Source organism: Aptenodytes patagonicus, chromosome 16 (assembly GCF_965638725.1).
Source record: "Aptenodytes patagonicus chromosome 16, bAptPat1.pri.cur, whole genome shotgun sequence".
Classification (NCBI taxonomy): Eukaryota; Metazoa; Chordata; class Aves; order Sphenisciformes; family Spheniscidae; genus Aptenodytes; species Aptenodytes patagonicus.
In genome coordinates, this window is record NC_134964.1 from 2368482 (window position 1) to 2392716 (window position 24235).

General features: G+C 39.8%; 3 protein-coding genes across 14 annotated transcripts in view; 2 read left to right on the top strand and 1 right to left on the bottom strand.

Moving 5' to 3' along the window:
• TOM1L1 (target of myb1 like 1 membrane trafficking protein) overlaps positions 1-6272 on the top strand; it is a 583218-nt gene extending 576946 nt beyond the window's left edge. For all 7 annotated transcript variants that reach the window (XM_076353868.1, XM_076353864.1, XM_076353865.1 and 4 more), the window contains 6 exons: positions 1050-1167; positions 2054-2150; positions 2665-2725; positions 3624-3711; positions 4003-4075; positions 5054-6272. In XM_076353868.1, the coding sequence (XP_076209983.1) occupies positions 1050-1167; positions 2054-2150; positions 2665-2725; positions 3624-3711; positions 4003-4075; positions 5054-5117 (501 nt within the window). In that variant the 3' untranslated portion in view covers positions 5118-6272. The remainder of the gene's footprint in view (positions 1-1049; positions 1168-2053; positions 2151-2664; positions 2726-3623; positions 3712-4002; positions 4076-5053) is intronic.
• An 881-nt stretch (positions 6273-7153) lies between these two features.
• On the bottom strand, positions 7154-10785 carry COX11 (cytochrome c oxidase copper chaperone COX11). The gene is made up of 4 exons (XM_076353871.1): positions 10426-10785; positions 10158-10313; positions 9317-9442; positions 7154-8800 (listed from the first exon to the last, which is right to left on the bottom strand). Exons 1-4 carry the CDS (start codon positions 10783-10785, stop codon positions 8618-8620), a joined length of 825 nt encoding a protein of 274 aa, XP_076209986.1. The 3' UTR covers positions 7154-8617.
• The window catches only part of STXBP4 (syntaxin binding protein 4), a 75989-nt gene continuing 62058 nt past the window's right edge, over positions 10305-24235 (top strand). For 2 of the 6 annotated variants that reach the window (XM_076353856.1, XM_076353859.1), the window contains exons 1-6: positions 11117-11224; positions 13179-13301; positions 20741-20814; positions 21005-21100; positions 22081-22150; positions 23012-23086. In XM_076353856.1, the coding sequence (XP_076209971.1) occupies positions 13264-13301; positions 20741-20814; positions 21005-21100; positions 22081-22150; positions 23012-23086 (353 nt within the window). In that variant the 5' untranslated portion in view covers positions 11117-11224; positions 13179-13263. Of the gene's footprint in view, positions 10333-11116; positions 11225-13178; positions 13302-15884; positions 15937-20740; positions 20815-21004; positions 21101-22080; positions 22151-23011; positions 23087-24235 lie in introns of those variants that run through there. The other 4 variants (XM_076353857.1, XM_076353860.1, XM_076353861.1 and 1 more) reach the window with 4 other exon arrangements.

Here is a 24235-nt window from a genome sequence, read left to right on the forward strand (position 1 = left end):
GTAGACTGAAATACTATTACACTATCAGAATTTGCTATTACTGATGTCTTTTTCTGAGGTAAAGCTTTTTCTGAATTGTGAATAATGGCTTGTAGCAAATCTTCAATGATTATCCTTTATTGATTGATAATTATGCCTGTTAATTATATTGCCCAAAGTAGTTTTGCACATTTCAGCTTCTGCTAAGCCATAATTGTGTAGTCATCTAGGACTCAATATGAAAATGACTGCATTGTGAATGCTGAAATACAGCTGACAATTATTAAAAAAAAAAAAAGGTGGAAGATAATCTTGTTTTCCTTGAAAAGCCATTATTACTAGATTCTGGTTATGTAGGTGGATGTTTTTGCTTGATGGATGCACTGTTGGATTAGTTAATAGTCCAAATGGTGCAGTCTGTGCATTTTTATATTATTCAGGAGTCTCTAAGTTTAAAATGCACCTTTTTTCTTTTTTTTTTTAATCTGGTGTGACCAAACCCATGTGATTCAAGCATGTGGTTTCATTAAAATCTTTGGCTACATTTTTAATTCTAACACATTCACAGGAGAAACAAAGGGAACCCTTTTCTGTGTCCTAAGAAACATTGTTGTGATTTTGAACTTTTCCTATCCAAAAAAGGACTGAAAAAAATCAGTCTCTGAAGTATGTATCAAATCTCAATAACACAAATAAGTAGTATGAAAACAATTGCACAGGATCAATCAGAAGATTGATATCAAACCTGTAGCTAAACAAGCTCATGATTGCTTTTTAGAATTGAGTCCGTTCTATTTCCTACTTCGGAATTGTTTTCCTTAATTTTTTGAAATAGCAGCCTTGCTGCTGATCTTTTCTGGAAAGCGTTTTTTGTTTCATTAGCTATCTTTCACACCAAAAAAAAAAATCCTGGTCTTCTTTCATACTTGTCAATTTTTAATATTATGATTTTAAAAGTTTATATTCTGTGAAAACAGCAATTTGTTTAAAACTATACAAGTTCCTTTTTAAAAAAACAACAAATCAAAACAAAAAACCCCAAACAACTCTATTCCTTTTCAAATGTTAAGCTGTACAGGAAACAGCCATCTGCTCCCTCAAGTGACCTACTTGACCTCTCCGTAGATTCTTCATCTCCTGTGTCAACAGTGGTGCAAACTGACTCTGCAGTGTCTCCTTCAGGCCTCAGTAAGTGATGAGCGCACATTGCCCTTGCACTCTGGTTTCCTAAAGCAAGCCGACAAGAGCTTAGTGGAGGAATCAAGAAGTTCCTCGTAAGAAAGAAAACAAAGATACTCCTTAACTTTAAGGATGTTCCTTAAATCTCCTTACAAGGAGAATTGATGTGTGTACATAGGGGGGAAAAAAAAAGTAAGATAGTATAAGGTTCCCTGCAATTTGTGTACAGTGGAAGCAATAATCTTTTTCCCCCGTTACTTAAATTTGAACAGTAGAACATGCTCTGTTTTCTATTACAGTGAAGCCTGTAAAACATTGTGGTAGTTGCCTGTTCTGTAGGCTTGGGAGAAAGAAGCACACATACGCTTTTCTCATACCCTCTTGATTTCCTAAGTTTTTTCAGGAGGCGCTTGGTGTTAGAAACCATTCACTTTGAGAAAGGCAGTCATCTCCTCTAACTTGGGACTTTCATAGTCAGAGGAGTGAGTAAAGCTCCTAACTTTGGTACCCTGAATTACTGTTTGCAGCAGCCCCTCCTTTATCCACTCTAGGGGGGTCTGTATACTGAAGTTAAAGGTGTGAATGTCCTCCCAGGAATAAATGCCTGTAATTCCATTTTAATCTTTTAGAAATAGTGAACGGAGTTTTAAGTGGTATCTACCATGTATAGCACTACTGACGTTGTTTGGACGTTTTAAGGAGATAAATATATTTTGCATCTAAAACCTTCTCAGAGTTATTAAAATTTTGCCTTTCATGTGATTAAACAGCAATTCGTTTCAGATTCTTTATACGCCTTCCAAACAAAACTTTACCCTTTCAATGTTCATAGTACAAGTAACTACATTTGCTTAATAATGTTTAAATGGTCATTAATTATCGCTTTGAATTTCAGATTGCGTATCTGCACACCCTGAAGATAAAAACAGGCATCATCCATCAATTTATCCACAGCTAGATTTAGCAACTACTACAAAAGCTCAGCAATTCCCGTAAGTAATCTCTTATCAAGAAAAGGTAACAGATAACAGATCTTCAGAGGTATTAGTACTCTGTAATTCATCTAATGAGTTTATAGCAAGCTCTGGGAACACAGATTTACTACTTTTAGTCCAGTAAAACAAGTGAAAACTACCTGTGTGCTTGACATTGCTTAGCATGCTTAAAAATACACTACTCCCGCAGCACTGTTTAGTCATAGACATAAATTTATCTCAACGGTCAAAACATACTTCAGATATATATGACCTTCTGCTTGAGTGTTGCCAATGCTGCAGTGAAAGGGAGAAGCAGATGAATTGTACAGGTCAGTAAGAAGAGTTTAAGATAGGAGAGGTGTCCTTGTAGTTCCCTGCCTTTTATGTGAATGGGACACTGGCCCACCTGCCGATGCTGCTCTCAGTTGTGACATAAGGTAAAGACAGACCAACAAAAAAATAATGTAACAATCGGAATATACAGTTTTGATAGTTTCTCAGTTACTTTCAATGTCTTACTCTCTTTCAGATTTGCAGCTGAAGCACAAAACAATAGTGTAAGCAACCCAGCTGGACATTCATATAGCAATGTGAGTAACGCTCATGTTCAGAATAATGATTCTTTGCTGGCAACTGTCAAAATGAGAACTGTTTGGATTTACCCTGACTACTGTCCAAATGCGATGCAAAGATCTATTCCGTGGCCCTTCTCCATACATCAGGGAACACTCTGGATTTGGTGACCAGGCCAGCTTTCCTCTTTTGATACCACAGATGCTAATATGAAAGCATATTTTCTTGGGTCTGGCACAATCTCAGGGGAGTCTGCAAAAAGCAGTTGCTGTATTATTTGTGTTTGATCTGTTGCTGTGTGAAGCAAGCTGAGATCTCCTCCTGCTGCTGTTATGTTACTCTGGTGTATTTCTTATCTCAAATAAGATACGGGGGGGGGGGGGGAACCAACCAAAAAACACACAAACAAAAAACCCCCAAACAACCCACCAAAACCCCCAAACACTTAAAAACCAAGTACGGTGTAGGACAAATGGCATATGCTGCAGACAAAACACCCATGACAGAAGGAATGGAAAGAATATGAAGGGGCTTTGAGGTAATGTTATGAATTTGAATGCTATTCTGTGGTAGGCAGTATGAAACAGAAAAGATGAGAAGCAGCCCCCAAACACACACGCATATTCCCTATTTTAAACCGCAAGTAAAAGCAGATACCTGTGCGGTCTTTGTTTGAGTCTGTGTAATGTAGCAAATTACACAGAAGTAAATTACACAAATGTGCTATAGATAACACTGAAAGATGTTTCAAACTTTTTGTGGAGAATGGAGATTAATTAGATTAATAACTGTTGACCTTAGAATTTACCTGTTATAGTCTGAGAGTCTAAAGATAAGTCACCAGTTACGTAAGTTAAGTCAAACCAGTTCTCATAGAACAATCTGTTTATGCACTGTTTTGCTTGATGTCCTTAGTTGGCAACTCTTTTAAGCCCAGTGCCTCTGAATCCAGTAAATCTGCAGACTGGACATACTACATCATTAAATGGACCGTCACCAGCAGGTAGGAAATACTGCAGACCACCTAACTTTCACGGAGATGTATTTTTCTTGTTAGAACTTAAGGGCTTTACGTAATGGCTGTTAAAGACTAGGAGCAGCAACAAACATTGATGAAATATCATATTGCTCATGGCTTCTCTTAGACATGTCTGTCCATTTTAGCATTTAAAGCAACTAGATGCATAGGAGATAATCTGCTACTTCCAGGAAGATACAAGAAAAGTAACATGCAGTAAGCATGCTTTTCATTTACATTTAAATCTGGATTTATCTGCCTGTCTTTATTCTTCAGCTGCATCAAAGAACAAGTCACAGTCACCTCATTACTATGAGATAATGGAATTTGATCCATTGGCTCCTACTGAGTAAGTAACTTTTAAAATAGATAATACATAGTTTTCTTAGGTGCCAAAGGCAAGAAGGCTTCTGAGATGGTTCTTTCTTCTGAGTGAGAAAACAGGCCATGCTATTTAGGCTGAGTTAGCTGACCAACTGGATCACTAATGTAAATGAGAGTGGCTGCATTTTGTACGTTTTCTTCCAATATTTCTGGCATAACCAATTAAGAAATAAACTCCTATAGTGGGTTCATTGAACAGCATCTGTAAAAATGGTGGAGTAATGCTGTGTCAAAAACAATTTACTAAAATCCTATTCAGTGATATGAAAAGGTGAATAAAACATGGTAAGGGTCCTGGTGGAGGAAGCTGATTGACACTTCAACATAGGTAGTTCTGGAGCAAGGCGACCAAAGTAATTCCTGTTCACAGCAATTGTGATTTTTAAGAATGTTGTTCTACTGCATATCAAGAAAATCCTCAATTTAAATACAAGCTACAAAAGGGAATGGATGCTGGGACTCTCCAGAGGGCCAAATAGTCAGACAGAAAAATAACACGAAACTAAATGGATGGCAGGACTCTCCTTTCTACCAGTAAATTACAAAAAAATTTGAGCCATCTACACAAAACTTATTTCCGAGGAACCATCAAATTCTGAGGTAGAAAAATCTCAACAAAGCTTTATTTTTTTTTTTTAACTAGTGTAGTAATTGCATGCCACGCAGTATACTTGTCATTTGCATTTTGTAGTCCTGTTCCCAAACTTATTTCATCATCAAAAGTGACAATGTCCAGAGGTATCTCATTAAATGTATAATCACAGATGCACCGCAGGATTGGCTCTTTGTTTCCATGGAAACCTGGGCATCCTGCAACTGGTGCTACTTGGTTAGGCAAACACTATAAACCCTTGGCAGTTGATGCTTGGGCAGGATTTCATTGGTGTGTTTGTCAAAATGAAACAGCTGTGATGTAGGAGTTGCCCTGTTCCTCTTCTTTCAGAGCTATTTATGAAGAAATCGATGTCGTGCTGAAGACAGAGGTTAAAAAGAATCCAGAATGCTGAAGGTGGAGGTGAAGTCTTTTACTGAACACACGTTATTCTCGGACGTTGGTCCTGTGCAGTGCTTCCTACAATGTACAAGTGAATAACAGAACAGGTTTTGTATTTTGACACAACAAACAATAAGTATCGGAACACTAAGCTGTGTGGAAGTTGAAGAGTTACTTGGATCTACACCTTGCTAATTTGTCCTAAATGTTCAACTGTGTATTCTTCAAGGTGACTTGCATGACTATTTTTAAAAATTTTTGGGGCCTTTGAAATACGATTTCCAAATTCACCTGCATATGGAGTTAACACTTGACACCTGACGCAAGTAAACAAAAAGGACTCTTGCAACTATAGAAGAAAGCTTTTCTTCCAAGTTAACTGTTCTTTTGCATTGCTTTACCCCTTTATGCAGCAAACAAAACAGACCGTTATGTTTATAGAAACTGCAGAATCCAATTTCTATTTTGGCCTCGTTGCCATCTGTGTTAATCTCCCTAGAAATTTATAAGGGGGTGTTGTATGTAGGACTTCTCTAAAATTGGGCCTCTTGACACATGTCCGAAGACATGCAGTGTTACTTTCCTACGTTCATATTCTGAATAGAGATTTTGTTTTTCCTAAAAGCCCACAATATAGTGGGATTTTTGTCTTGGTAAGAACCTGAGCTGGGACGTGAGGTGCTGTCATCCATGCTTAACAGAACAGAAAAAACCCTGCTTGTTCCTATGTTGTTGTTGCTTTTATTTACTCAGTAAATATTGGAGGGGGATCAGTCATTTCTTTCAGTGTTCCTGCCCTGCAGAGATTGCTGTTCTGGTGAAGGAAGAAATCATCATCTACAATGCAGATGAGCAATAGTTATCCATTTATTTTAATCGAGTTGTTTAACGCTGTTAATAACAGTTTTATCTTTTAATAATTAAAGTGCCTTATCTATTTTAATGCTGAATGTAAAATGGGCACTTTAACAGGTATACTTCTCTGAATTTATAGTTGATATAAAATTTGAGAACTTAGTTCATGTTCATAGCAGATAAGCTATTTTTTTGTGAAATACTGCATTTTAAATGTTCATTAACTGTTTAAGTGATAAGAAGTTCTTGGTCTGTTACGCAAGTTTTGCAGCATAAAATTCTAAATAAAAGCAAACGCTTCCTGAGACATTAACCCCCATCACTTCCGAGTTTTTACCAGATGACATGCGTATTCCATGGAAAGCCAAACGTAGACAGTATTGGAAGTATTTGAGTGTGAATCCCTGGCGTTTCATTGCGTAATTAGCAATTTTGCAGTTTGCTGTAGGACCATTAGAACACCTTGCTTCTATCAAAAACACAACCTTGAAGAAATTTGGGGGTGTTTGTAAGCAGAGGTGAAAAGGAGAGGTGCTTTATTATTTTTCTTGTATCATTTGCAATGGTCTGGACAGCAGCCTGAGACAACTGCTGAAAACAGGATTTGAGGTGGATCGATTTTTCCCTATAGCTTAGTTGTATTGCTAAAACTCTAGCGCACTGAAGTGTAGCAAATTAAAATAGGCTATTCCAATATGGTAATCCATCACAGATGATTGCTAACTGAGCTTTTCCAAATTTAGAGAAGCAAAATGGTCACAGATAGATGAAGGCTCTGAAGGGAACTGGCTAATTACTGAGGTTAGAGAGCTTGTTTTATGGTTGGAATGTGCTCAGCACCTGTGCAAACTTCAGCTTGCAAACTCAAGGGAAAGCCCCCGTTTTTATGAAACTGGCACTTGTTGAGGGATATTCCTTTTCTTCTGAAGCACGTGGCCAGAGCAAAGCAACCTGTGGAAAACTCCCATAATCAGTTAAATTTTCAAAAAGACAATGGACTAAAGACAACCCAGGTAAGAATTTTTTTTTTTCCTAGCCTGGATTCAAAGATGCATCTTGGCATCTTTTTTTTTTCTGAAGCATAACTGGAATTACAGATTATAAAGCTTGCTGCTGTCTTCATACAGATGTATTTCACTTGTGTGGGCTCCACATGTTCTGCTGGATAAAATGCATTAGAGAAATGAAAGAATGAAAAGTTTTATAACTTTAATAAGTACACAGTGAAGACCTGACATGAATGTCATCCAGAATCTACTTAAACACGACATATAATTGGTACAGTAATGCATTTTAAAGGTAGCATCCATTTATTTTCAAAAAGCACTTTTTAAATTATGGTGTGCAAACATAACTTCCAGTTGCTTTAGTCTCAATTATTTCTGATATAGCCATTACCTTCTTAGAGTCCAAACAAACCAGCGTTAGTCCTATTTTGTTAGCTCTCATCTGCTGCAAGGGGTAGAAAGAACTGGCCTAGCAGATGAGATACTGGGCCGAGATTAATTCCCGTCTGAAAATGAGTAGGTCACTTAAACTTGCTCTGCAACTCACTCCTCATTTGCAAAGCTATGATCAAGTGTTATTATCCCTACCCCACAGGTAATGACCAAAAGTTACATAAAGGTAGGCTTACACGTTCTGATGGCAAACAGAGTACCTAGAGTGCCTCTGAACAACTGACACGCTTCTGGGCAGGCTTTGTCGGACTTAACCTCTGAATGGGGTTGGTTTCCTTTTGGTTTTTGAGGAGACTCCTATGTTATTAATTTAGCCTGCAGTTTAGAGCAGTTGTTTATGTACCGCCTTTCCCTTCAAAGCATTTCACGCATAAGCTGAGCTCGTCTCGGTGTAGAGGTGGCCGGTGGACAGCCCTCTGCGGAGTGAAAGAGCAGTCAGTAGCAGTACAGGCATTTCAAATGAGTTCAGCGCAACACCGAAGTTTGAAGATGGTATTTCTAAATGGAAACCATACCACAGATTTGACGTGCTTACGTTTAAATTACTGTTCCTCATTCAAATTATAACAGTTTGAGAGCAGTCTGCTCTTACCACATGAACTACTGATTCAGTAATAATTCGAGAGGGTGCATCATCTTCTGAATCGTCATATCCTCCCGTGCCATGGGAGGGTTACACAGCAATACAGTCTAACTTTTGCTTAGTTTTGAGATTTCATTAACTGATTACCTCTTTTTACCTTTTTATACAGTAACTTACATGCAAATTATTCTTCAGAGCCAGCAATGCAATTTTAGATGCTTAATAAACTGATTTATTTAAATGTATTTAAATGAAGATCTCAGTTTATACTTGGGTTTAAAAATTTGCCTCACAGTATTCAGATACCATGTATCATCTTATAAAAAGATGGCTTGAAAAAACCCTCTCTTTTCCAGGAACAGTGTGTTTCCTTCTATTGTCTGATGAAGAAATACTATCCCTAAGAAATAATATTCCAACTATATAAGTTGGTGGTTTGTTTTTTTTTTTTTAAAAGATAGAACTATATCCTTTCATAACAGCAGCATGTGCCCATGGTGGTTTAATAATATAATTTCATATTGCACAGTACTCCTGCAGTTTCTCCTTCCATGGAAAAACGGTTTCAAAACTGGTAGTCGGGTAGCAGAAGTCAAATGGTGTACACATTGCCCATTACTGATATCCAGGAAGTGGTAACTTCTGTCCTTCCTTTGCTTCAAAAAAGGTGTAAGAGAGGGTGATCAAATCAACTTTGGCCATTTTAGGGTCCTCTACAAATTCTGGATCAATGTAGAAAAAGACAGGCATGTCCACTTCCTCTTGAGGATTTAGCCGCTGTTCTTCAAAACAAAAACACTGCATGGGGGAGGAAAAAAAAACCCAAACAGTTAGATAATAGCTATGGTAAACTTTTTCTTTGCCAACATGAGAGAAAGCTTCATCTTTTAAAATCAACTCTCACTCCCTGTACATCCCTGAAATCCTGGGAAGGATGAACCATGTGAGCAACAAGACAGCAATTCTGTTCCTCTTGTATTACAGGGAAAAAAAAAAAATTAGCTTTTAATGAAGTGTCCAAAGGTGCAAATTGGCCGGGCTAGCTCACATCGTTGCGACCTGCCCTCAGCGTCAGTTGTACTAAATATCATATATTTGGGAGCCACTCTAATTGGACACGTACTGCAGCTTGGTATGAAGACAGTAAGGCTAGGAACAAACTCATGCGCTGTCATTTGAAAAAATCAAGGTATTTTCTTAAAATGTTGGCATACAAAGAATGGTATCCAGGATTAAAATTAGAAAAGTTAATTCATGGATAACTACTCTCATTCACGTAAAGGAAAATGGAATCTTTGCTCTGCTCACACTTACTTGTATTTTATTGAAATACTGTCCTGCTTCAAAGGGTATTACGTTGTAGGTAGAGATTCCAATTATTGGTTTGTCAGTAGGATTTTTCGCTTTATAAAAGGCCAGTGCGGTCTCTCCTGGTACCACCTGTATAAAGTAATTGCACGGTGATTTTTAATCCACTGCAGCCCTCCACCCCTCAAACGCAGTTCTTTAGACTTCAGTGAGAATTAGTTCATTTTCTCTTTTGCTGTTTCACTACTTTACAAATATTTCGCTTATAGACAATTCACCCCCATTCAAAATCAAAAAGCACCCATAATGTTACATGTGTGCATTTTTAATCTTGCCCACTTTGCCACGAGACTTCCGTTATTCTCGCCAGTTCAGCAGCACACAGAGCTTTTTTAATATGCAGATTTATATATGGGGTACATTTGATTTTTTTGAGGTTATAATTCAGAAACCAATTAAGCAGCACGGCTCCTTTTGAATTTTTACCAAGAACTAATTTTAAACAGTAAAGTGGAAGTGTTCATTTTCTTAGATATAAAAACAGCCCTACAAGGAGAGGGGCAAGAAGAGGAAGTACTAGGGGGGAAAGTCTGGCACAACCCCACCGGTTTAGATATGCAGCTACACCATATACATTTCTAACGTATATACACACGCTCTTCACGGTGCACATAGACTTCTCAACTGGAAGTAGTGCGGAAACGCCAGTTGTGTGTTCTTCCACATCAGGGCCCAGACACGCCAGCGGACGGATCCGCGTGCGCGGGGTGGAAGGCGGCCGAAGCGCGGGAGGCAGGACCCCCGGCTGCGAGCGGTTCTGTGCGAGGGCGAGAACCGAGTCACTCACGTAGATTTCGCTCTGCTGGGGCCTGAAGTTCCACTGGATGCTGGCGTGCACGTCCGCGTTGAACGTGACCCTGATGACCCGGTCTCTCACCGGCTCCATCCTCTCGATCTGCTCCGAGCTGCGGCCTGCGCCCGTCGTTCCGCCCAGGCCCGTGGCCTGACAGAAAGGAAAGGCAGTGAGTGACCCGCCGCCTCCGCCGTCCTTCGCGGGCGGGAAGGAGCCGGCAGCGACGCCCCGGGCGGCGCCGGGCCGCGGGGCTCCCCGGTACCTGGCAGTAGAGGCGGTAGAGCGGCACGGCCGCGTAGGACATGCCCACCATGCCCACGGCGGCGGCGGCGATGTAGGCCAGCGCCGACCGGTTCCGGCGCCGCCATTCCTCCTCCTGCCTGCGGGCGAAGGGGTTGGAGCTCCGCAGCCCGCGAGCTCCCCGCGGGGCCGGCGCCCGTCCGCCCGCCGCCGCCGCCCAGGGGCCGTACCGAGCCTTCCCCTCCGGCCGCGGGGGCGCCCACCCGCCGGTACGGCACGGCCGGGCAAGGGCCCGGCCGAGCGGCAGGGCCCAGAGGGCGCACGGCCCCCCGGGGAGCCGCAGGCCCCCGCAGCGCGCCCAGCCGCGCCCGCCCAGCCCCATGCCGCGCTCGGCTGCCGGCGCCCGGCGGCGCGGGGCGTGGAGCGCAGCTCTTCTCGCGAGACGCGGCGGCGGGGAGAGTCGGCGCTCACGTCGCTCTGCCGCGCGCCCCGCCTCCGCCGCCTCCTCCTCCTCCTCCGCGGCCGCCTCCTCCTCCCGGCTGCTGCGGGGGGTGCGGGGCTGCCTCGCCTCGCCCTGGTGCCCGTTTGGCGGCGTGAGGGGCAGCCGCCGTGCGCCGCCTTCCCGAGGAGGCGGTGGGGCTTGCGCCGCGGGGGCGGGGGAGCGGGGCGGGCCGCCATCGCGCCGCTGAGGGGAGGGGGCGCCGCCGCCGAGGGGTCGCCCGTCGCTCGGCCCTCTGAGGCGCGGGGGTTTCCCGCCAGACCCCGCCGGCTGTCTCTCCCCCCCTCAGCGGGACCGCTCGGGCGGTAGCGTGCGTATCGAGGTAACTGTCGCAGCCCTGGAGGTCGGCGGGTTTTCGCACCCCCGGGCTCTCCCGGGGACGCTGCTGGCCGCGGCGGGCCCCCGCACCGCCGTGCGTCGAGCCGGCTTTGTCCGAGCGGAGCCGGGGCGGGCTGGTGCTGGACGGCAGCGGGGCCACCGAAAAGTCTGCCAGAAGTGGGTTAACCTCGGGCAGCAGGGCGAGAGGGAGCGACGGTCCTCTCCGGGTACCTCAGCGGGGTTAATGCGGAGGAGGAGCGCGCTGACGGGCGGCGGGACAGGGTGGTGGGCACCAGGACCTTTCCGGCTGGTTCCTCTGGGGCTGCGAGCGCACGGCCAGGCGCTTGTGAAGTCGCCTTTGTGCCCGCGTTCCTCATCTTCCAGCGCTGGGCGTCCGCGGGCAGGCGGCGAGCCCCGCGGCGTGAGGGCAGAGCCGTACGCGGGCTGGTGCGGGGGTGCTTCCACAGAGAGAGGAGACTTCGTCCCTCTGTCTTCCTGCAGGTCTCCCTGTTTTGTGGACGCTGACACCGATTGTTGTTTTTGCCAGCGGTGCTTTGGTTCATGTTTAGTTTCCTCTCTTTGCGTACGGATTTGTTTTCGTTTAGGCACAAATATTGACATGTCGCGAAGTGATTGAGCGCTGTGTGTCAACTGTAAAACAGCAGTAACTTCGGGACAGGCGAGGTCAGGCAAACTCACAGTCTTTCTTCCCATGCACTGTAACAAACTTTCCTGTAGCAGTGCTTGGATTTACTGCTTTAGAGCACTGCTCTGCTCTTGTGCTGGTTCCGGTAACGCGAGTCACGCAGTGACTGTGGCAGCTTCTGATACCGCTTCATTTTTGCATTTAGTTGCATTGAATAAGGGAATGATAAAGCCCCGAGTGAAGCAATATTGTGGCCTTTCCTCTGTATTTAGATGGCGTTATTTTTGATCCTTTAGCGAGAGATCTGAAGACATTTACTGCAGGAAAATTTGTGGCGTTCCAAAGTGAATTTAACATTTTTTTTTCATGCAGAAATATATAACCTGATGAATTGGTCAGTGTGGTTTTGTGGAGGCTGACGCTGTAGGAGGCTCCTAGGGAGCCTCCTTTGTTTTAGCTCGCCTTATTTTAGCCCAGGTTTGTAGCATGTCACTGGTGCTGCTGGCATCTGTTGCCATCTTTTGCCTGTGCGTTGTTCGGAGAGTTCCTTGTCCCCCTTGTACCATGTCTTAGGAGAAATACCTTTTCTGGTTCGTGGCCATGTGAGGGTTTAGCCATACAGCTCGTGAAGAAGATTTGCTACTGATACAAACGGGTATTTTTGCGTTAGGGCTTTTGCAGTAATTTTTCAAATGATTGTAGCTCAGTACATTTAGGATTGTATTTCTTGTCAACCTGTCATATGCGCTAATAAAAATACAATGTGAATTACCATTTTTTTGCTGGTGGTACGTAACCCGGTTTTGCATGCATTTTGGCTTACATCTTACATACTTCATGTGAGAATTCCATAGGCACTGAATTCTAGCCAGTAAGTTAAAAAAATGTGAGCAAACAAGACACACAAAACACCTTATGTTCAAAACAACATTCCCTCCCCAAGTAACCTTTGCTGGAAAAAAATGAGATTGTTTTTGTCTTTAGAAGTTATGTTATTTTATCCTGGAATTATCTCGGTTACTTCATTTTTTAGAAGATTTTAATCACAGGGGGTTCCAGTTTGCCCTAATTCCTACCTCGTAAATTAAGAGGAAATTAGACTATCAGATGTTTTGGTACATTATACAGCAAAGTCTGAGTTGTTAACTGCTTACTGTTTTCCTTTTCAGCAATGAAGTGTATCTGTTTTGTCATGAAAGTTCTCTTTTCCCACTTGATTTCAGCTAGTCAGTGATAAATAAGAATTGTTGTCAGTGTCTGAAAATAAACGTAGCCATGTAAATTTCAAACAGTGGTTTCTCCTTTTTTACAGCAATTATTATCTTGGTTACGAGCCAGTGCTTCATGTGTCAGAATTCTTCATTTTGAACTTTTATTAAAATAGTGCACCTAAGAAGATGTCCAGTACAGATCCCCTAACAAATACAGATAAAAAGTAAGTATTTTTTTTTCCACACACACAGGAATACAACAATTACTGGATCGTAATATGAAAATTTGTGCAGTTTCATTAGTAGGATTTTGTTTTGATGAAGTCTTAAAGAAAAATAACTTTGATATTGAAACAGTCTGAAGCAACATCTTAGAAAAGCTAATACCAACAGCAGTGAATTTACACATAAAGGGAAGAAATAGCTCTTAAGCTTTTCATTAAGTTAATCAGCACTTGGGTTGGACTGGTTCTGTAGAGATAAAACCCTGCATAGAAATTCCTTAATGCTTCTGCAACTATGAAAACGTACGTGTAAGGTATATAGCAGATTACTTCCTTGTACATACAGGGTAACTGCAGTCACATAAGACACTGTACGGAGTTTACAATAAATAATGAATTACTTTTCCAGAATACTATGTCTGCACGCCTTTAATGTTTTATATGTAGTGCTTTGGAACCATCTTGTTTTTTACCAATGCCATGGGATATATAATGATAATTCTATTCATTCTATAAACTGTAATGTTATCCACTTAAAAGTTGGATCAGATGCTAAATGGCAAACTTGGATTCAGTCATGATTGAAAATCGTAACTCCAGACCCTTCCCAAACTGCTAAGTAACCATGCCAACACTGTCATCAAAACCATAATTAAAAACAGGCACAGACAGCTCTTGCTGGGCCATCGTGTTTGCTGTGCTTGTGCAATAGAATCGAGCAAATAGTGTTCAAAAGTGTTGTCAAACAATTTAGCATAGTTTTTGAATTATGCCACTTCATAAGTAACTTGATTTTTTTTTAAAAGCAAATCCACAAAACATTAAAAAAATTAACTTGCTTTTTACTGGGATCTGAAGAAGCGAACGCTCTGCTTGTCCGATGGAAATACAGGGTATGTAATACAAAGATACATCTTTAAAACAGCTATGGCTTGCTAGTTTCATGTGGAAGTTATGTTAGATGGACAGTTACTGGATCACTGTATTCCGAAGGCAATTTTTCACGTAGGAGGTGAACATGAAAGGTGCATATAACTGCACTCAGCTACATGATGATGGAAGACTATAATTTTCTATCCTTTTTTTTTTTTTTTTGTCCTGGGAGACAGTATCAATGCACAACGCTTCAAGAATGTACTTGGTTATATGTTAATTGAGGTTTACCTAAACTTTAAATAATGCCCTTCTTTTCTACGCAAGGGGTTTAGCCTCAAACCATTCATGCTTCTCCACAATTACAACATTGCTCAAGCTTTTTTTTCATGTTTAACAGTAGCCATATAATGACATATGTTTTCTTTTACTCTGTACGACCTAATCAGCAAAATGTATTTTGAATAAGTAGTGGGTTTGGATAGCTCAGAAGTAAGTGTTTGTTCATCCTATATGGTAGAGCGTTCTCTTGGCTGTGGTCCTTAGTGTCATAATAAATTTTTACCTTTTAGGGTTAGTGAGCCTGAAAGGCTACAGTTGCATAATTGACTTGTATAGGATTTTTGTAAAAGACCTTTGTTTTATTTATAACAAAAAGATCTTGTGAATCTTGCTTCCGAAGATTCTGCAAATCTTTTTGTCATCTGCTAAATTATCCTGTAGTCCATCTCAGTTGCTAAAGCATTACAAAACTTCCTTTGGGAAAGGCGAGTCATCATTAATAATGTTGCCAGAATGGAATAGTTTACTAGCTGTTTGAAAAAGAATCTTTGTTTGCTGCATAAAATAACAAATGATGACTCTTGGAAATTTAGTCTTACTTATTGATATTAGGTTTTATGGGGTTTTAAATTGTTACAGTGCTCCTAGATCTTTCTGGAAGTAAAAAGTAATTTGTGTTCCCCTGAGTATGTCCTTGAAAGGCAGGGAACTTGCAAAAGAAGCAATAATACCATTTTTCTGTACGAGTCCTTTAGAAACATTAAAAGCAGCGCAGCAGCAGAATTTTAATTAAAGAGGGATAGAAGCCTTGGGGATGAGTTCAGGAAGCTGAACAACGCATAGTTTACTTTGAAGAAGGGATGGGGGAGCAGTTGTTTGATCAAGTGATGTATTACTGATAGTAACTAATAAAAAGAGGTGGGAGCAATAAGAAACTTAATACTACTTTATATCTGCTTAAATTGTTGGGAAGTTTGTCGTGCCTGGTTTAATAAAAATCATTTTTGCTTTTTAATAACGGAAATGCATAGCCTTGAGTCACACTTTTAACTGGGGGGGTATGGGGTGGGTGTGTGTTTCTGTTGCAGAAAACATGACACCGGATACAAGCCATATTGGTCTGAGTGATTTGTTTTGACAAATGTTCCTGATACCGATACCACAAATTTAATTCCACTGGTGTTAAGAACAGTGACAATTTTGTTGGAGAAAGGCTATTGGTATTTTATCTTCTGTAACCTTGCCTGGAGCGAATCTAATTGATACGATGCTTAAAATACCAGTGGCTTTTCTTCCATCGGATTGTAACGCCAGTAACACCAGCAGAAACTGACTGAGAAAAGACTACAAGGGGCCAAATTTTCATCGCTGAATGGATGTGAGCAATCCAAATGATGCCAGTGGAGCTCTTCACATTTTGGGAGCTGGGAAGGCTGCTTTATGGTCCCACTTTCATCACTGATCCTCTCCTTAGTCTGTGGTGGGTCACTTCACCCTTCTGCCCCTCTTGTGTGTGTAGATCGCAGGCTCTAGGGACTGACCTCGGTATATGTGAAGGCTACGTAGCATGTTGCCCGTAAGCGCAAAGATCCTTTCCCCAGAACAATTACACGCTAATGAAACCGCAGTCACTACAACTTTAAAAAAAAAAAAGGTGCATGAGAGAAGCATATGCATTCCTCGCATAGCCAGGCTGTCCTGCTGTGCAGCTCTAGACGCTGACAGATGCTGTCTCATCACAGGGTTACTCCCTGCTTTAGAGAGGATTCACCTTTCTACTTAAACAAAGCCCTCGGTGAACACAGAATATTTAGTTTTCATTTTAAACCATAGTCTTTTTAAGATCTTTTAGAAAGAGGGGAAGTAATAGGAGTGCATCTGAGTGCATCTTCTGATGCAACCTGGAAGAAAATAGTAGTTAACCAAACTGATGTCAGGTGCTCAGAACTTCTGAAAATACACATATCTCTGCAAGACCAAGCCTCATATCAGAAGAGAGTCTTACCTCGGGAAATAGTGGTGTATTTTTTACTTTTTCAAGTAGATTATTCTCAGTGTGATGATACAAATTCACCATTTTTATTTGCTGTGTCAGCTTCCATTTCTAGAGAAAATATATAACCCAAGTTCTGTGTTAACTTTTGACTATTGTATATTGAAAGACTAAAATTAAACAAGTTAAAGCATGACACAAGTCAATACTATGATTAAGAATGCACAGTAATAGCATAATGGCATTTGTTTCATTGATGCTTTCAGTCTGTGTGCTTTGTTGGCTTTCCCTTTTGTGTGTGAGTGTACATAATCCAGTCTGCTAGGAAGATTGCTTTAGAAAGGTCATGAGTTATTGCTTTTGACCTTGTTTGGAGGGAACATGTAAATAAATTATTGGAGGAACATGAGTAAGTAAGTTTATTTTAATTATTTCACTTGGCTTCTGCTGCTAGATATAGATTGCATAATCACAGTTGTAGTAAATGCAAGTAAATTTTCTCTCCTTTGCGTTTTCAGTCTTCAAAGTTGCAATAAATTGCCATTTCAAACAGAGAAAAAGTAAACGTTACCTTGATAGGTGAATTAGTCCATGTGACGCAGAGGGTTTCAGAGAAGATTAAGTAGGCAGAGACACTTGTCTCGAGCTCTGTCTGTTTGGGTTTTTTTTAGTTAGTAGCAGAAATTGTCCTGCACGTAACCTCTATCCGGCTGAATTGGAAACCTCCAGTGTATTTTGGTTCCTTGTCATTGTCTTTGTTGCCGTACTGAAGAATGTCCTTACTCTCACCAGGAGATGAAGATGAACCAGAGCGTTTTGATGGTCTTTCTCTCTTATACTGGTATGCTTAACCATTAGGTTCTGACGGCATTTTTCTAGTCTGTAATTGGGAAAAGTACAGTAAAGATAATTTAAAAGCTGTAGCCGTTTTCAGCTTCTTTTTTCTTTTCATAAGCAGCCAGAGTTTATCATGTAGATTTTTGTTTAAGTGTCAAGTAATATCTATTTTGTGAGGGAAGGGTATTATTCTTCCATTGGTAAAGCTAGATAAATATTTGTTTGTGGACATAAATGACTAATAATTCCTCAGGAATGCAGTTCAGAAGAATATCCGGAGTCGTATGTTCTGATAAGTCTCTAGCAGATATAAAACATAAAGCTGTTGAACTTCCTCGTGTATGCTGGTAAAAAGTAATAGAAAAAAGTATCAAAGATTTCATTTTAATTGCCTGCCAATTAACACAAAATAATAATAATAATTATTATTATAATTAATAATAATAATTGCCTGCGAATAACACAAAATTATACGCACTGAGTCTATTAGCATTCCAGGACATCAGTTGGAGTGTGGAGTTTAATATTTTTTCATAATTTCAGTGTAACAAAGTTCTAGTGTACATTTTGTAGAGTCTTGCTTGTTTATTTCATCTATTGCGTCTCATCTTTTCTTCTCCGTGTGCTAAAAGCTTGCTTACGAGTATTTTAGCATGACTTCTCGAAGAATGAGCAGCGACATCTGATTATTTAATTTGCATCTTTTTCTACAAAGAACGTTGAAATTATTTTGTTACTTCTGCCAATTGGTTTAGAAACCTATGTCCTTATTTATACTGTTGAGCATATTTCTAATGGTTTTGGGGAAGTATTCTAACATTTCATGAATATTAAAAAACAGTAACATGAAATAAATGTTGGATGGGCGCTAAATCCAAGTCTTTACATAGGGAGACTGCGAAAGCCCTGTATGTTCTAGTAGAACTATGACAAGTAGCTTGACTTGAAGATCCATCTCTAAGTTATATGGGAGAAAAACTAACACCCAAAGCCAGCAAGATGTGATATGCTAAATGAATTCAGAGAATTTGAAGATCCTTGTCTTTACTTTGCATGTGATGAAGTAATTTTAAACTTCACGTATTGGAGGGATTTGGTCTTTAGAGCATAAACACAAGTGAATGCCTTGTAAGGGTGTCTGTTCAAAGTGTCAGTCCTTTCTGATTGTAGATGGCAACATCGTGATAATTTCACTGTTTTAGAGATACCTTATTCCTCTCCATTGTGAATTATTAGTTTGTATATTGTCTGTATCCTCTTTGTCAGAATCCATTTTATGTTAATTAGGATCTCTTCTGAAAGTATTGCCTGTTACTTCTGGAAATGTAGACCCTTTCCTATTAAGTGTTCTGTGCCTAGATTTGACCATATTTCATTATCATTTTATATAGCAATATATAAATAGGTTCTACCATTTCTGGTGAATTCTGTTTTCCTTTGGAAAACTTTAGGCTTAAAATCCGAGATTTGATCTTTTAAGACTTCACGAAAGTAAACTTCTGTGCGAGGTTGAAACAGCATTTGTTCTTGCTTTTTTATTTTAATAAAAAACTGCGATGTGAAAAGTGCCGAGAGCATGGCACAGCAAGAAACAGAACAGTAGTAGCAAAAGGCAAGACAGGAAAAAAAAAGAATACTTGTTTGCTTGTTTTAAAGATCAGTGTACCTTGTCTGAGGTTTCAAAGATGAATGAAAGAACGTGACTAGTATGTTGTCTTTCAGTTTCAAAAAAATTTAAATTTGTGGGAAAATTGAAGTGACAGTACTAGGTAGTAATGCAAAATACTCTGCTGTTGTAGCGTAGAAGTAGTTTATCAAAAAAGTTTTGTTAGAGAAAGAGCAGACTTAAGGATTTATTCTTCCTTTCAGACTGATTAAGTAAAAGCAGTTCGGTTCACTTTTAGCCTTACAAAGTGTGCCTTACGCTCTGTCATGTAGTAGCAAGGTCATGTGCAGTCTTGTCAGTGGCCAAATATGCTAACTAGGTTTCATCATTTCTTCTTAGCCTATGAAAAAAATACTGCAAGAAATGCTAAAGTGAAAATTATACAATATTTGAAGCATAGGCTTCCTGTTTGTTTCTAAAGATCAATTACTAGGTCTGTACTTATGGCCATCCTTTGTAAAGCAAAGGCTAATTTTGCAAATACTTGGGAATTTGAGGTTGTGGAACAAATTGTTGCTTTTCAGAGCAAGTGTTTATCCCTTGATAAAAAAAAATCATCCAGTTTTCTTACACAATACCAAAAGAACTAGGGATGTTCATTAGAAGCTGGATCTCTTGCCTGGTGCTAGAATTTAGGAACATTTGGACCTTCTGGATTTCTCTCTTCCCTCTGGCACGGCATCTTTTAATGACATGTACTCTGGCTTTTGCAGAAGTACCCAGTTTCAGGCATGGAGTTCAGGCTGTGTGCTGGATTTGGTTGCGTGGGAGGATTTGGGTCACTGTGTCCTCCACTTTGATCTTCTTTCCCCCCCCTGCTAATGAATTCTCGTTGTTCCATTTCACTTCAACATCATGCTCTAGAAAATGCAACCCACTGTCTAATATAGAACAATATGTAGGTCAGAGCAGAAAAACCTAAGTGGTACTTCTGCTTTTTTCTAGAAGGGATCTGGTGAGTCTTCTCCAAAAATGGTACAGTGGGAGGACAAAGGAGCTATGATACAACTTGGATTTTTTCATAATAATTCACCTAAATGAAAATAATAAATGGTAAAGGATAATTGGATCTATAGGAATTCTTAACAGCTTGCATTCTCAGAGCAGTATGCTGGTCATGTTTCCGATGGAACTGTAAATTTAGGTTTCAAAACTCTAATTTTACTTTGTGTTCTTACTTAATTCTTTACCGTTATCAACTGCCTCCAACATACTCATCTGCCTTTAGACAATTTCAGGTGCCACCCTGGTATCTTGCCTAGGGGTGGGAGGGTACACAGGGGAGCAGGCAATAGAGTTTGGAAAGAAGCCTTTTTTATAATAGAGAAAGAACACTATGTTGAGTGAAGAAATGAGGGACTGTAAGGAAAAGATTATGTTCATAAATAACCACAAAGTTACATGTTAGATTTCCTAGGAAACACTCTTGTATACACTCTCTTAGCTGTTGTTTTGTTTTAATATTCATTACCTGATCTAAGACATTATGATGTGTTTTTCTTGCCTAAATGCTAAGCTGGACCAGGTTGTGGGATTTTGTTTCTATTTAATTCTACGTATACTTAATTTTACCTTACCGTCTTACATTTATTATGAGGAGATTGATTTTTCATTGGGGGGAAGGGGTGGCACAGAGGTATCAAACAATATAAAGTTGTCTGTTATAGAAGACTGGTTTTGGTTTGTATTAGAGATAAAAACATGGTCACTGTAATTTCTTCTATATTAACATAGCTCTACATACGTTTCTGTAATTAGAGATTTAATGACTTTTATTTTATTCCTTAGGACTATTATGGGCCCTCATGGAATCAATCGAGCTGTCCACCGCATTTCTTTTTCTGATTGTCAAAATGGATTAGGTAATCAGATTGCACATTTCCATTGGTTCAGAGTAAACCAAATCTAAAAGCAGCTGGCGAGCTTTTCCAGTTCACACTGTCATCAGTAGAAGTTTAATTTATCTGGCTTTTATGGATTTGACTGTAAATCCATTTAGCACAGTAGGTGGAATAACCAATTTCTTGCTTGTTTCTTTTGTTTGTTCTGCAGGAGTTAAAATTATTGGAGGTTATCGGGCACAAACAGCAGAAGATTATGGGATTTTCATAAAAAGAATTCTACCCGGAGGGGTTGCTGCTGTAGATAGTAATTTTAATTTTTTTCTTACAAACATGCTGCATATAAAAAGCTGTCAAAAGAAGTCTTCTTTGTTTTACTTTGTGGATAAGGATATTTAAAATAGCATGGTTTAGTCAGGATTCATGATGTTGTGACTTGTTTAAGATAGAGAAATGAAGCTTGGACCCTTTATGGGAAAAGATTTTAATATTCTCAGTTCTTGAAAATGTGTTCAAATCTAGATACGGCTGGTGTGCAAGCAATTGGCAATCTTTCAGCACTGCTAAATTTAAGTGTTGAGATGCTGAACCTCTTTATTCGTAAGGCATAAGAGTGGTGTTTCCTTTACAGAACCAGTTTTAATGAGTTCCGATCTTTTTTTTTTTTTTAATATTGTAAGTGGTGGTTTAGATGTTCAGTGTGGAAAGAACAAATTATACTAGGAGTTTGCAGTGATAAAGTTACAGAACATACTTCCGTCCTAGGTCTCTATATGAGGTTTTTTGAGACTCCATCTGGTCTTGTGCAGAATGATCATTTAAAATAATCTAAATCTACTTCAAAAGTGATAGTTCCTAAACTTGATATTTGCAGAAGGTTAAAAATAGAATTGGTTCTAAAAAATCTTGTAGAAGTCTTTATTAATGTATAAAACATGAATGTATTTATACGTGGTAACTTACATGTTTGTTAAAAGCGAAATTCAACTGAAAGTTAATTCCACAACTATGAAGTGTAAATTCCAGTCCCACAAGTATTTGTGCTATGTGTAAATAATACAAATAGCTAAGTAACGCTTATTTTCAGTGGTTATTCTGTGGTTAATAAGACTGATTGATAGTTATTAGTCTTATGACAATAGTCTAGCTTAATTAGGATCAGAACCTAATCTGCTAAAAGTCAGAAGGTTGTTTATTGCATTAGATCACATAAAACTGAAAGAAAAAGCCCAGTTTTATTACAGTGATATAATACGTTCACCATTTTCCTGTTGATTTCATTACTAGGCCGTTTGCTCACTGGTGACCTAATTTTGGATGTCAATGGAGAAAACTTAATTGGAGTAACCAATGAAAGGTATGTTTGTACTGATTACTAAATGTTTATTAGAGCTTGGAATATTATAGGGGGGGGGTTGGACATTATCGACCACTGATTAAAAGAGCACAACTCCACTGAGGTCCTTGGAGTTCAGCTGGCAATTCATTTATCCTACAAATCTAATTCAGCAAAACTATTGTGGAAAAGTGGCAGGACTTTTATGCTTTTATAATGACAGAATAAGCTAGTTTCTTAATGATGTAGATTATAGAATGTATGTGAAAATAGCATTAAAACATACTAAGCTGTTAAAATATTTTTAGAACTATCTGTTGGTTCAATACCAGTGAATGTAAATGATGCAGCTAACAAGTATCATTGTAATGGGACAACGACAGAGAAATTGTTTAGAAAAATCTGTAGAATATGTTGTATGGTTTCTGTAGCTGGATCACCAGAGATCAATGCAGCTTAGTGTTGGAGACGTAGATTTAAAATTCAAGGAAAAATTACAGTGTATATTGCTGAGGAAAATGCTGAGCAATGAAGCATACCTGAGCGGTAGTTTTTCTCTGGTGTGGGCTGTTAATCCTGAAGGAGGTCCAGGAAGGCAGTAGGATGGACCAAGGAGGGATGGGGACAAAAGGGAAGGGAAAGAGGGCAATCCCAGTTTATTCCTGTCACCAGGCGCAGGCTCACCACAGTCTGTCTTTCGCTCAGTTCTCCAGTGCTTAATTTGGGTTGTGCTGCTGGCAGGCTTTTTTCTCTGTATCTGGCAGTCAAAATGATTAACTACGTTAAGACTTTGTTCATTTTCCTGCTCTTTTAGCATTACTCACTGTGTACTTCTTGACAGCACCCTGGTATATTTATTTGGCTGTTTTTCCCCCTTTCTAGGGCTGTTGACATCTTGCGAACAGCATCAGCATCTAATCACGTGTCGCTACTAGTTGCCAGAGATGAAGAAGCAAAGTAAGAGAAAAATAAAACATTGTTTTAACCTCAAAACTAATAAAAAGCCAACACTGTATCTAAGGTTGGGTGGGCAGGCTTGCGTGTATTTTTCTTTCAGATTAGTTTTAATCACAAAATTGCACCACATGTCACATTTTTCTATGTAGTATTTGATACCAATTCATTCTGAGACTATTTGCATCAATTACAGTAGCAAGCTCAGGCCAATTTCAGTTTAATGAAGAGGATTGAAATGTTATGTTACCAGCTAATACCATTAAAAACTATTTGCTGTGATAATTTTTTTTAATACTTCCCGCATTTTAAAATAATAAAAAATGAGGATTACGTTAGATCAACAGTACCACAGAACTGAATGATTTAAGCTGGTCTTGCCTTCTGAAAAAAGGCAGATTTAGTTATTGTTTCCCCTCAGAAGTTTGCTTTTCAGTCTTTAATGAGCTTTGAATTAGTTTGGATAAGTAGGTTAAACCGTTCACTGCAGCAGGTAGTCCAAAATACGTCCGTTATAAGGACATTTATGTTAAACATTGCTTTAACCTTGCTGTCTGAAGTTAAGCGTATAAACCAATATTGGCAGAGAATCATCGGGAATGCTATGATCCAGGTCTGTATCCGCTTTTGACTTAAATCTCCGGAGGAAATGGCTGTTATGTAACTATATTTGATAATCATTGCAAGAGTATCTGCTGTTACTTGCCTTTCTTGGGATGTTCCACTTACAGAGTTATCTCTCCATAAAGGAATCTTCTCTAAATTCCTTTAGCCTTTTGTCTGATTTAAGCTTCCTTTCTCTGCTCCTTTATTTTTTGTATTTGACAGACATTTAAATCGCCCTGTAGCCTCTGATCTCTCCTTTTTTCAGACTGCCTAGATATGTGAGACGTCCACTCTTAATCTGCTTTTATCTAAAGCATACTGACCTAGTTCCTCTAAACGCCTTGAATAATTAAAATCCATCAGTCCTTTTACCATTCTGGTGGTATGCCCAATGGCCTGTGCAGAATTTGCCGCTATATACAGTCCCTCACTCAGATACCTGTGAATGAATTTCTTGTGACTGTACGTTCCTGTGCCAAAAGATTATTTGATTCACACTCGACTGTGTTTGTGTGTGTTCCCTGGGTCTGGCATTAGTTCAATACA